Genomic DNA, 12,969 nt, shown 5'->3' on the forward strand with positions numbered 1-12,969 from the left:
ATACATATATACCACATCAATCAATCAGATCAATCAATCCTGTCTTCTCATTTATAGAACAGCATCCTAAATATCACACTCTCCTGCCTGGCCACCCCAAAGCCCTGTGGAGGCCAGCAATGGTACTGCAGAGATACAGCTGTCCAGCTGCATCTGTCACTGGTCAAACTGGGATCCACGGTGCTTCCACAGACGCTAAAGGAGCGTGGAGAGGCCAACAGGAGGGCGTCAAACGGGTCGGGGCTGGCTGGTATGCGGGCGTGAGAAACCCGCTAGCTCACAATGCACCCCCGCTTCATCCCTGGGGTACGTTTGGCCACCAAGCCAAGAGGACCCCCCCCCCCCCCCATCCCCCCCCCCCGGGAGTTTATCCACACATTGCCCAACCCCCAAGCAGCATCTTTAGGCCACCCTAGTGTTGACTAGGTGCCAGTCGGGCCACCGTCAAGCATATGAATGCTAACGAGCATTAACGAGGGGGGCGGGGCTCAAAAGCTCATGCCGGTGGAATAAGAGCAAGGGGGGCATCGTGGGACACATTGGCCTGCGTCACCGACATACCGACCAGTCAGAAGGGCAAGCTCAGCCCTGTGGAGGAAGCAGATTGGAGAGAACAAAAAAGAGCATACTCACAAAACATCAGGAACGTTACTCCCCGGGAAGCTGGAAATTCAGAAGCAGAGAGTTAATTCCAAAAACTTTTGGGCGACACACTGAAAAAAATCATGAGCAGACCACGGCGTGGAGCAGGGAGCCGGCAGTGGCGGAGGAGCGGGAGGGTCCAAGCGACATAGCAGGGGGACATGTTTGCTACCCCTAGACACGGTCATCTCGTCCCCAAACAGATCCAAGGACTCACGGGACTCTGTTTTGGCCCACAAAGGAGCTTTTATGCTACCGGGGGGTCAATTCAAAACGTCTGGCTAATTGGTTTGCACCCCTCCCCCCACCCACTGGCAGGCCTACGTGTCAACGGGGCGGTACATCGAGGCAGGCCGCTTTGCCCCCCCAAATGGATTTCCCCCGCCTGGGCCTGGGGGAGGGGGGGGGGGTGCATTAGGTACGGGTCCCCTGAGCCATCGGGAAAAGTGTTAATGAAAATGCTCCTCGTCTTCAACACCCAAAACGTGCTCGGGGACCTTGTGGCGGGCGGCTCGTGCATCGCATGCTTCACGTGCATCCAAGAAATGTGACTCCGCCCCCCCTTCACAGGGTGGCCTGTCGCCGGAATATTCCGGTGTGCCCAAGGACGTTTGTCACCTGAATGCATCAGCGTGGTTAAAGGCCAGTGCCACGTGAAAACACTGGGGGAATAGAAAAAAAAACAGCTTTTTCTTAAAAAAAATGCCCTTGAACCAGATTTAAAAGCATTTTTTGCACAATATAAACACATTCAGGTTTAGGAGTTACTTGCTAATTGGGAACTAGGGCTCAGAAATGACACCAGAGCCTGTTAGAAGGGGAGGCGACAGCACAAGAAAGCAGGACACGGGACGCGGATCACGGAAGTCCCCCTCCCCCCCATACACACGTGTTGTCACACAGCGGACCCATCCAGGAGGGTGCAGAGAAGCCAGGCAGCTGGGGAAGGCTGACAGGAAGGCTGGGAACTTTGGGCAGGGGCACGCTGGGTAGGCTGTCCGTTATCGTCCTGTGAAAAAACAGCAGGGGTGGGGCGACAGCACCCTGACTGAGCGGGCCCCTCACCCCCCACGGGGCAGCGGCACATGGCCATCGCAGATACCGCTAATAATGCAACTCCCAGCGGGACTCCATATGCACAGCCTGGTGAGTCCATCTCCGTGGGGGGCGTGATTCTCACTCCAAAAACGAGAGATTAAGTGAAAAGGAAAAAAAAAAAAAAACAAGCAACAACAACAATCATATCTGGGGGGGGGGGGGGGGTCCCGAGGGTCTCAGCCACTGAGGAAGCTCAGTCCTGCAGCACAACAGCCCTGTAGCCCATAAATGAATCATAACATTCGCTTCCACACTGAAGTTCCTGGTTCCAAGTTCCTGGCCTATCTGGATCAGGAACCTTCCTGCGTCGCTTTCACACTGCGAGACAGAACTGGGACTTTTACGCTAAATAAGCACGGGAGACGCAAAAAGGTCTGCTTCACTGAGTTTGGGATTTGAAACAGCAAAAAAATAAATGTCTTTGGGATACAAAAATACCGTATTTGCCGGCGTATAAGATGACTTTTTCCCCCTGAAAAACATGCCCCCAAGTGGGGGGGTCGTCTTATACGCCGGGTGCACTTCAGTTGGGATCAGAGCATGTGAGCGGAGTGGAGCGGGCGAAATTTGGTCAGAGCGCGGAGCGGTTTTTTAATTAAGGCTGGAGCGGTCGCTCTGTCTCGCTCCAATTTCGCTCCGATACCGCTCACACTACGACCACAAGGCGTGCGCAAATCTTCCCAGAGTTCATCTATACAATTATCAAGATTTAGATCCGCTTTGGAATCGAAAAAGACCTTTCTCTGAAACATGAGTGTGCTAAGCGAACACGCGGAGGCCAGAGCAAAACGTGAGCAGGTTTTATATGGTTGTAGCATATCAAGTCTATAAAGTAAATAAAAGTATAAAAGCCTATAATTTGGTAATCAAATAAATTAGTTTGTCATTCAAATTAGGTCTAATAAGATTTTTTAAATTCACGTAACGCTGTCAGTGAAATTTTATTTTATAGAGAGACGCAGCATCAACAGAAAATAACTGAGGAATTTAAAACGTGGATGCGCTTAGCCTGTATATTCTTTAGGCTATTAAGCCCACTGATTCCTTTATTTTTAAGCCTATTTTGTGTGGAATGCCATTGCCAAACCTGTCCATTGTTGCCTATATGTTGTTTAAAAAGAAATATTTTCTGTTCCGAGTGCCGTTGCTCACATTTCTTTATGATATAAGACATCGGTTTAAGGTGACATTTGTTAGGCATGCAGATTATTTGTCCCTCTTTTAAATTGGAGCGAGCGTGGAGCGGTTTGACTGGAGCGGGAGGAAATTTTAGTGGAGCGAGGAGCGGTGTTGAGAGGAGCGGAAGAGGGGGTAGTCTTATACGGCCAGTCGTCTTATACGTCGGCAAATATGGTAATTCTATCTGCTCAATTTTTGCTCCACTATTTTATCTCATTCTCTGCACTTCCACATAACTTCTATGTTAGTGCTGGTGCCAATCAGCAAGCTATGGCTGTAAGTGTTAACCAATCAGCAAGCTATGGCTGTAAGTGTTAACCAATCAGCAAGCTATGGCTGTAAGTGTTAACCAATCAGCAAGCTATTGCCATAAGCACCTCCCAAGTAGTTTGTATTTGAACAAAAACTACCCTTAGTACCTACCTTCTTAGTACCTACCACTGGAGTAGGTACTAAGAAAGGGGTCCAGAACTGCTTTCAAAGAACTATAATCCTGTGGTCTGAACACGACAAAAGTACTGGTTCTGGAACAAAGTTTTTTGGGCGTGAAACTACCCGTTGGTGGAGCAGGTAGTTTAGTTCCTCGGGTAACTAAAGCGGGTTCCAAGCCATTAGGCCCTGGGTTCCTGTAGATCCAGTCCAGCAGATGGTGATGTGAGCTCCATGAGATCAATGCACCATCCACAGCAACACAGGGAAGGCCAGTGTCTCATTGGGTGGAGTTAGCTGAGTGGCTTATGTACTACGGTAATTTGTGACCTCAAAGTTTTACTTTAAAAAAAAAAAACAACAACAAACCAAGATGGTGATGTGGCTGGCAGCGGCACCAGCAGCTCTCGACTATCTGCCACGGCTCCTCCGCCGATTTTCCATCATCTTCTAACCCTCTTTCTTTTCCATTTGCTTCGCCATTTTTCATCACCTACGGCATGTTTTCCGTGTCTCACTCGCCACTGGACGTCTCATGCAAAGCCTCTGTGGTTTCTGCTCTCCCATGCGGGGTCACGCGCTCGCCTGTCACGCATTTCCAAACACGACGCCGCGGCGTATTCACAGTGATCAGACCGACGCTTGGACGCACTCTGTGCCACCATGTAGTGTTGCCCTTGGTCCCCTTGAAATGTCAGACTACATCTTTGTAAAAAGCTCCCTGACCTGTTACCGTATTGTTCCGCTTGAAATAAATTCAGCACCTTCCATGCTCGTGTCTCCAAGATGGTGATCACATCTTATCTATGGCTTCTGGGGTCAGAGGGCACGTGGTGAATGGAGAGGAAACGAAGAGCCATACTTGACAGACTGCCAGGACTCCTGCTCGAAGCTGCGGTGGATGGACTGGGCGATGGACGCCTCCATCAGGTCGACGTAGCGCACCACCAAGGGCAAGAAGGTGTCCTGCAGGTGCCTGTGGAAGGTCCCGTTGCACAGGAGAGCTGGAGAGAAAGGACAAGAAGGTGATTGGCCCATAATATGGATGGCATATAGATTACTACTGTACATCAGTAAGGTGAACCAAGACAGAAACACAAATAGAGTGAAGCATTGGGTCAGAGGGGACTTTTAAGGACTTTCCTGAAGGACCCAACAAGATAGATACTTTATTGTGCCCAAAGGGAATCTATTTGTCAGTGAATAAACCATATCAGACATCATTGGCATGACAATACAAACAGAGTAAGAACATAAGACATTTCGACCCTTAACATATTACACCAATAATAACACACACACACACACACACACACACACACACACACACACAAATATAGGCTATAAGAACAGACTTCAACAACAATCCCATCACAGACACATAGCATCAGTCCACAATCACCCACTACTGCACAAGGACATTGCTGATTCACTGAGCATGGGATTTCAACCAGCAACCTTCTGATCACAGGCAGAGGCCAAACCCAGAGCCACACACTGCCCCCCAGACAAATTGATTTGGCAAACCTAGGTCCATCAGAACACTCGCAGTTATCTCTAACTAATGGAGCTATCTGTCAGATTACAGCTCTTCAACGAGCAGGACCCACTCACGCTCAGGCCTCAGGAAGTTGTTGAACATCTGGAAGAGGGGGAGACTGTCCCACGAGTCGCGGGGCTGCACCTGCAGGGCGGCGTCCATGTCCGCGGTGTACAGGGACAGGAAGGCTTCAGCGTGTTCAGCCATGGCGTCTGGCCACCAGGGGAAGGCCTGGAGGGACCAGCAAGAACGGCGATGAAATGGAAACAGGAGTCAAAGGAATCAGCGGAGAAAACCAAAGTGAAATGAAAAAGATAGATGGACATTAAGAGAGACACCGAAGGACCAAGAATGGAAATCGTCATCTTTCCAAACTCCTATTCCCTGTGGTATCTTGTTAAAGCCATAATTTCAGGAAGAACTTCATTATACCACGTTTTATATTACAAAAATGAATGTGACGTACAAAGGATCAGACATTATCTGATCGATTCATGGATTGATAATATTAAATTTCTTGAAATTGGAAACATACTCCAGGATGTTTTGGATTTCAGCTTGATTTGCGCTACGTTACTGTATCTGAGTGATCTTACTGTTGGGGCAAAAGAGCTGGGTTTACAAAGGCTGCTAACACGCCAGCTGCCCGACCCTACACACCTCCTTCCGGTCTGACAGGCCATCTTCCTTCCATTCTCCGTCATCAAACTGTCACTTGCGTTCTAAGTAACAAAAGGGTGCCTCTCAAGTCTGCAGTTGACCTCCCGGCATTTATGGTGACAAGGCTACATAACCGCCAACCGCCGGATCCGTCTTGAGCAACAGCATTCAACGAAAAGTTCCGCATTCCAGTGGACGGCGTGTTCGGCATTCTGCACACCCTCACACGGTGTGCCTTACACGTCAATGAGCGCACATGTCAATGAGTCGCAGCTAAGCTGTGCTTGGAGCAATGAAAGGGCGGGCGGGCGGACATGGTGGACAGACCCTGGCGATGACACTTACCTCCCGTCCCTGCAGGAGGCCAGCGTGAAAGAGAGAGAGAGTCATCTGACTAGCTTTCAGACATTTGAACAATGTATCATAGACTTCGTAGACTAATTACTGTATTTATCCTGTAAAGAGATTAGCACCAGGTGTCTTGGGCTTATTGTCTGATGCTGTCAGACAGCCCTAAGAAATGTATGTCTGACATTCCAGTTCTCAGAATTTACAGAGCAGCTCAAGCCCTTGATTCTCTCCCAGTATGTTTATCCCCCATAAAAATCTTCCCAGGAACGATCAACTATCAGGGTACTAAGAATTTGGTTTTAGACAAACAAACAGAGGGTCTGCATTTTTCTCCAGCTAAATGTCTGGTTACTCTGTTTTCCACAAAATCATTATTATATCCACAGTCAAACGGTGCCCATCAGAGTATTGATGCAAAAACTTGTTTGAAAGATTGCATCACATTTTCACACAAAAACATAGAAAGTCTCGTAAAGAATTGGGAGATTATTGGTTATAGCTGTGGAAACTAACGGCCCGATCTCACCTCAACGTGGTGCTCATGGATCTGCTGCAGGACTTCGATACCCAGACCTGCTAGTTTGATGTTTGCCTCCAGATGTTTCTCTGGAGAAGCCTGAGCTTCTGGCGAAATATCACACATGCCAGCAATGGGGATCTCATCATGAGTGCCAGCAAAACAGGTATGTGATCAACATAATCCCTCATCAATCCGGACTCGTCACCTCAGTCGCTCCCCCACCAATCCGGACTCGTCACCTCAGTCGCTCCCCCACCAATCCGGACTCGTCACCTCAGACGCTCCCCCACCAATCGGGACTCGTCACCTCAGACGCTACCCCACCTATCCGGACTCGTCACCTCAGTCGCTCCCCCACCAATCCGGACTCGTCACCTCAGACGCTCCCCCACCAATCCGGACTCGTCACCTCAGTCGCTCCCCCACCTATCCGGACTCGTCACCTCAGACGCTCCCCCACCAATCCGGACTCGTCACCTCAGACGCTCCCCCATCAATCCGGACTCGTCACCTCAGTCGCTCCCCCACCTATCCGGACTCGTCACCTCAGACGTTCCCCCACCAATCCGGACTCGTCACCTCAGACGCTCCCCCATCAATCCGGACTCGTCACCTCAGTCGCTCCCCCACCAATCCGGACTCGTCACCTCAGACGCTCCCCCATCAATCCGGACTCGTCACCTCAGACGCTCCCCCATCAATCCGGACTCGTCACCTCAGTCGCTCCCCCACCAATCCGGACTCGTCACCTCAGTCACTCCCCCACCAATCCAGACTCGTCACCTCAGTCGCTCCCCCACCAATCCGGACTCGTCACCTCAGATCCTCAAACAGGACTGACCTTGGATATGTGAGGAGTCTGTGAGCTGAGCGTAATTAACCTGAGCTGCTTTCTTCAGACATTTCTGGACAAGCTCTCTCAGTTCCTCTGTCGGAGGTGGTGATGAGATGTCCTTCATCAGGACCTGGGAGGGGTGTTGGCAATGGAGAAAAACAGGGAACCATTGTTGCATTATGGGAAAGTCCTACACAAAACAAATGTTCGTATGTTGCCCCTGGCGGTTTGACACACAGTCAAAAACACTCAGGTCTAGTTATTTAACCGTAAAAAACTAAATGCATGTTGACAGTCTCAGTTTAGATCTAATCTGTTCAAAATCTGTTCAAACCCTCAAACTCAGTGGGTCTGAAACATTTTTGACAGCTCTGAGCTCAAAGACCACAAATAAACTGACCAGAAAAGCACCACATTTCCATAGCTTAGCAGTGTCTTTGAGCGCCTGGGTTCATCAGCCTGAGTTCTGAAGGTAATTGGGGTTGTCTGATTTAAGATGGTCACGATAAACTACAGGGCTGTGTAACAAGAGAGGAGCTCTGTAAATGAGAGAATTATCTGGAAATTCTAGGACTGGTTCAGAACCCTGTCCACATATCCACAATAGAGCTGACATACCCTCTCCAGCAGAGACAATGTGGCTTTGAGCGCCCCCTCTGGCCGCCCAAATGGAAAGCAGTACCTGCGTACACACAAGAACATGCAGGTGTTTTCACATCCTCCTCTATATTCCACCCCTTTGAAAAATGGGAAATTAAATATGGAAAGTTGGGGCACTTGAGGATGTCAAAATGATGGACCTACATACAGCAGGAAAAAAAAAAGGTGAGAAAATGAAGGCGTGGTCACTGTGGAGAACAGCGATTCCCATGATCCTTTTCTACGCAGAAACAATAACAGCTTTGCTGTAGAGTTTGAAAAGAGAGGAGTCCTGTACACATGTGACTACATGGATGCTTACAAGGACAATCCATCCATCCATCCAAGGTCAAGTTCACAGGGGGCTGTAGTCTATCCCAGACACCAAAGACAGGGGTACACCCTGGGTAGGACACCGGAACAAGAACAGTCCAGGACAAAACACTTTAAATAACACATATTTCCATAGCATTAGCAAAGACCAAAACCTGCCACTCGGGTGTCCAACAGGGAACGCCAGCCCAGCCTGTAACCAACAGGTTTATATTTTACCCACGGTGATTAGCAGGGGGGGGGAAGGGTTACAATTTATGTTATTATTTTTTTAAATATTCTGGGATTTGAAACCACGCATAACACTGGGCTACAGAATGAGATACAGGAGCACCCCAACTACCTGAAGATAGGCACAGACTGCTGGCCCTCGATGACAGAGGATGCAGGCCGCAGCCCTAAAGTCTGACGTCAGTCGACAAAGAAGTTTACAGAGTCGCCTTTAGCCCCTAGGGGGGCGGGGCCTGGGGCTGCTGCTCACCCCTAGGGGGCACTAACCAAGTACTCAGTCATCCTTAATCGGCTTTGCTGCCTTCCTCTTCAGTCCTGGAGTTGCAGACACTCTGTGCTTCTCAAACATTTCCCACTCCAGGCTCACACTTACACGACCTGTACACAGTATCTGCTGCGTTACTGCAGTCAGCTCACGGCCAAAGGCTGGCGAAATACCTCCATCCTCCGCCACGGAGGGCAATGGAACAAAAAAAAACAGGTGAACGGATCTCGTGGGGTGAGGCCAGACATGCTAGGATGCTAAGAAAAGTGAGCAGAGAGGTGCATTATGGGTATAGTGGCTGAAGATTCAGAAACCAAACCGAACAACATGGAAACAGCGTGAGCCAGACCCAGAGTCTCCACCCCCAGCAGGAGCCAGTCAGAGAGACACGGAGCTCATTCTCCGTACCTGAAGTTAATGATCTGGTTCTCCAGCAGAGTCAGAAGCTGCTTTCGCACCTCCTCAAACTGCTCCTTCTCCTCCTGCGTGACGGTGCCTAGCCCATCTGGCCTGGAAAAGACGTTTCACACAAGGTCAAGCACCACAGAATCCAGTTTCTGAAGTTCCTGCATATCCTCCAATCAGAAACTTCTCTTAATACTTTGTTAGTATTACTGTGGTTTCTCACTATTGACATAATCCATCCATCCAGCCACCAATGAAAATCAGGGATGCAGTCCATCGCAGGGCACCGACGATTCTCATTTTTTGGCAGGTGATGTTTGGCTTAGGACTGTACACTCATGATAGGAGGCTTGATTGTTCTAATCCCATGATGCTGCCATTTGGCTCGTGAACAAAGGCCATTAACCCCCAGTGCCAGGGGCGCTGTGCGGCTCTCTGTGCCGTTAGCCCCCAGCTCCTACCACCCTGTGCCGTTAGCCCCCAGCTCCTACCACCCTGTGCCGTTAGCCCCCAGCTCCTACCACCCTGTGCCGTTAGCCCCCAGCTCCTACCACCCTGTGCCGTTAGCCCCCAGCTCCTACCACCCTGTGCCGCTAGCCCCCAGCTCCTACCACCCTGTGCCGTTAGCCTCCAGCTCCTAACACCCTGTGCCGTTAGCCTCCAGCTCCTAACACCCTGTGCCTTTAGCCCCCAGCTCCTAACACCCTGTGCCTTTAGCCCCCAGCTCCTAACACCCTGTGCCATTAGCCCTCAGCTCCTAACACCCTGTGCTGTTAGCCTCCAGCTCCTAACACCCTGTGCCATTAGCCCCCAGCTCCTAACACCCTGTGCCGTTAGCCCCCAGCTCCTAACACCCTGTGCCATTAGCCCCCAGCTCCTAACACCCTGTGCCGTTAGCCCCCAGCTCCTAACACCCTGTGCCGTTAGCCTCCAGCTCCTAACACCCTGTGCCGTTAGCCTCCAGCTCCTAACACCCTGTGCCGTTAGCCTCCAGCTCCTAACACCCTGTGCCGTTAGCCTCCAGCTCCTACCACCCTGTGCCATTAGCCTCCAGGTCCTAACACCCTGTGCCGTTAGCCTCCAGCTCCTACCACCCTGTGCCATTAGCCTCCAGGTCCTAACACCCTGTGCCGTTAGCCCCCAGCTCCTAACACCCTGTGCCGTTAGCCTCCAGCTCCTAACACCCTGTGCCGTTAGCCTCCAGCTCCTAACACCCTGTGCCGTTAGCCTCCAGCTCCTAACACCCTGTGCCGTTAGCCCCCAGCTCCTAACACCCTGTGCCGTTAGCCTCCAGCTCCTAACACCCTGTGCCGTTAGCCTCCAGGTCCTAACACCCTGTGCCGTTAGCCCCCAGCTCCTAACACCCTGTGCCGTTAGCCCCCAGCTCCTAACACCCTGTGCCGTTAGCCTCCAGGTCCAGGGATGCAAAAATGACAGATTTATATTTATCTACCATACAACAGTAAATGAAAACTCATATATAAAAGCAGATATAAAAGATACAAACAGAAAAAAGCTGCAGAAATAGTGTCAGACTGGTTGTGGGATCAGATGGACATCAGCGGGGCTTGTGTGGGTCTTGTTCCTTGGTTGGGGTCTGTGCGACCCCGTGATCTCGCCCCCGCCACGCCTCTCCTCTGCTTTTTAAACACGGCTTGTGCACTTATTGTTCCCGCTGTGCAAGCGGCCTGTTCAGGGAGAAACGCAGCATTTTCCCTCCTTTTCAGTAGGCGCCTGTTAATCCCACGGTGACAAAGAGGCAGGGGCCGGCCGGGGCTCTCATCTCCTTTCATCCTGGCATAAAAGGGGGGGGGGGGGGGGGGGCTCTGTCCCGGCCTCAGGAGAGCAGTACTACGTGTTGCCCCCCCAGGTCACGCTGCCGGTTTGCATGCTGAGACCCAATGACTAGGTTACTGGTGGCCATAGACCTGAGGCTGGGAGTTTTGGGGTAGCCCTATCTGTACTCCCTCCCGGGGTCGGTCGGGGTGGGGGGTGGGGGTGTGGCATGGAGGACTGCATGGTCACCGTCACCACAGCTGTCACCACAAAGAGAATTCCTATCCAAGCCTCGCCGTCATCACCAGTTCTCCATCCACAGTAATACCGTTTGCAGAGAAAACAAAGCAACCTTCCTGTAATTCCCCTGTAATTCCCCTACAGGTCCGTGTCCCACCTCCTACTAACAACTACAGTGTAGCACACAGGCTGACCCTCCCATAAACCCAGGGACACCGCTGGAGATTCTGGCCAATCATGTTCCAAAAGCTAATCATCCTAACTTATGGTGCTCATGAATACGCTATAAATCGACGCTATGTTAAGGTAAAACGGTATAAACACCACGCACCTAATTTAACGATGTTCCTCCCTTTCAGAGGTGACGGATGCTGTCCAGCACCCTGTGCTGTTTAAAGGCTAAACCGAACTTAATCACTTAAACCAGACAGCTGACTAAACAAAACCTGGATATTCGCAATCAAAGGGATACTTTTTTTTTTTATCTAATGCGCTTAAAATAAAGAGAAATATGGTGAAAAACAGACCGACATCTTTCTCACGTCTAACTGACAAACTAAAAATTTCATTTGTCCTTTTAGGGGGAAATTTAATTAACCGTGCAGTTACACCATTTCTCAGTGCATCTGGAGTATTAGCCTTTTAAAACACGCCTTCGCGGTAAACGCTGCTCGGAAACGGCAGAGTCTGGCTCACACGCAGAATCCCTAATTACAGAAACAATATTACTTTTTATTTAGAGGTAATTAACACGACACGGTTTCTTGTCATCAGACGAGATGCGCCGTCCTCCGCATTTCAGCGCTGACACGCGGTCAGGCTTCCGTGCAGCAGAAAGGCGCTTCTGAAACCGGCAAACAGCCTCTTTAGGATGAAAATGTACATGCTGTTTTTTTCCTTTGCTGGTCTGTGAAGCCTATTCAGAGTCACCCATCACATCCATCACTTTAGTTATAAAGCACATTTAAAAACAGCAAGTGTCAACCAAATGCTATACACAGCCAACCAGTCCATCCATCTGACATTCGGCGTCTCTCGATATTGTAGCAGTGCATCACACATGCATTACTGTTTATAAGTTAGATATGACAGTGGGTCATTATACAGCCGGTACAGCGTATAATAGACGTCTGTCCATCAGTGTATATTATTTACTATGGACCATGGACGTAAATGCGATCAGGTGTGACTCGATCGGGTGTAGTTCAGCGTAAGACTGTGTGAACAAAATTTGTGTTGCAAAGGAGGGTAAAAATCAGGGATCAAAAGCCGTCACGTCCATGCCTTCTGCATGTCCTGCTGTCCACTAGGTGTGGCTTACAGGAAATTTTACAGTCGGAGGTTAATCTGAATACCTGTTGCATGATAGATATACACTCACCTAAAGGATTATTAGGAACACCATACTAATACGGTGTTTGACCCCCTTTCGCCTTCAGAACTGCCTTAATTCTACGTGGCATTGATTCAACAAGGTGCTGAAAGCATTCTTTAGAAATGTTGGCCCATATTGATAGGATAGCATCTTGCAGTTGATGGAGATTTGTGGGATGCAAATCCAGGGCACGAAGCTCCCGTTCCACCACATCCCAAAGATGCTCTATTGGGTTGAGATCTGGTGACTGTGGGGTCCATTGTAGTACAGTGAACTCATTGTCATGTTCAAGAAACCAATTTGAAATGATTCGAGCTTTGTGACATGGTGCATTATCCTGCTGGAAGTAGCCATCAGAGGATGGGTACATGGTGGTCATAAAGGGATGGACATGGTCAGAAACAATGCTCAGGTAGGCCGTGGCATTTAAACGATGCCCAATTGGCACTAA

At 49.8% G+C, this 12,969-nt stretch overlaps 1 protein-coding gene across 2 annotated transcripts in view; it reads right to left on the reverse strand.

Annotated features, from left to right (window-relative positions):
- The window catches only part of LOC111857841 (calcium-dependent secretion activator 2-like), a 75,951-nt gene that overhangs the window by 9,555 nt on the left and 53,427 nt on the right, over positions 1 to 12,969 (reverse strand). For both annotated transcript variants that reach the window (XM_072709971.1, XM_072709970.1), the window contains exons 14-21: positions 9,131 to 9,232; positions 7,873 to 7,936; positions 7,261 to 7,384; positions 6,426 to 6,523; positions 4,963 to 5,119; positions 4,211 to 4,352; positions 1,532 to 1,651; positions 634 to 663 (exon numbers count right to left, since the gene is read on the reverse strand). In XM_072709971.1, the coding sequence (XP_072566072.1) occupies positions 634 to 663; positions 1,532 to 1,651; positions 4,211 to 4,352; positions 4,963 to 5,119; positions 6,426 to 6,523; positions 7,261 to 7,384; positions 7,873 to 7,936; positions 9,131 to 9,232 (837 nt within the window). The remainder of the gene's footprint in view (positions 1 to 633; positions 664 to 1,531; positions 1,652 to 4,210; positions 4,353 to 4,962; positions 5,120 to 6,425; positions 6,524 to 7,260; positions 7,385 to 7,872; positions 7,937 to 9,130; positions 9,233 to 12,969) is intronic.

The sequence above is a fragment of the Paramormyrops kingsleyae genome, chromosome 3 (assembly GCF_048594095.1).
Source record: "Paramormyrops kingsleyae isolate MSU_618 chromosome 3, PKINGS_0.4, whole genome shotgun sequence".
In the NCBI taxonomy this organism is placed as follows: Eukaryota; Metazoa; Chordata; class Actinopteri; order Osteoglossiformes; family Mormyridae; genus Paramormyrops; species Paramormyrops kingsleyae.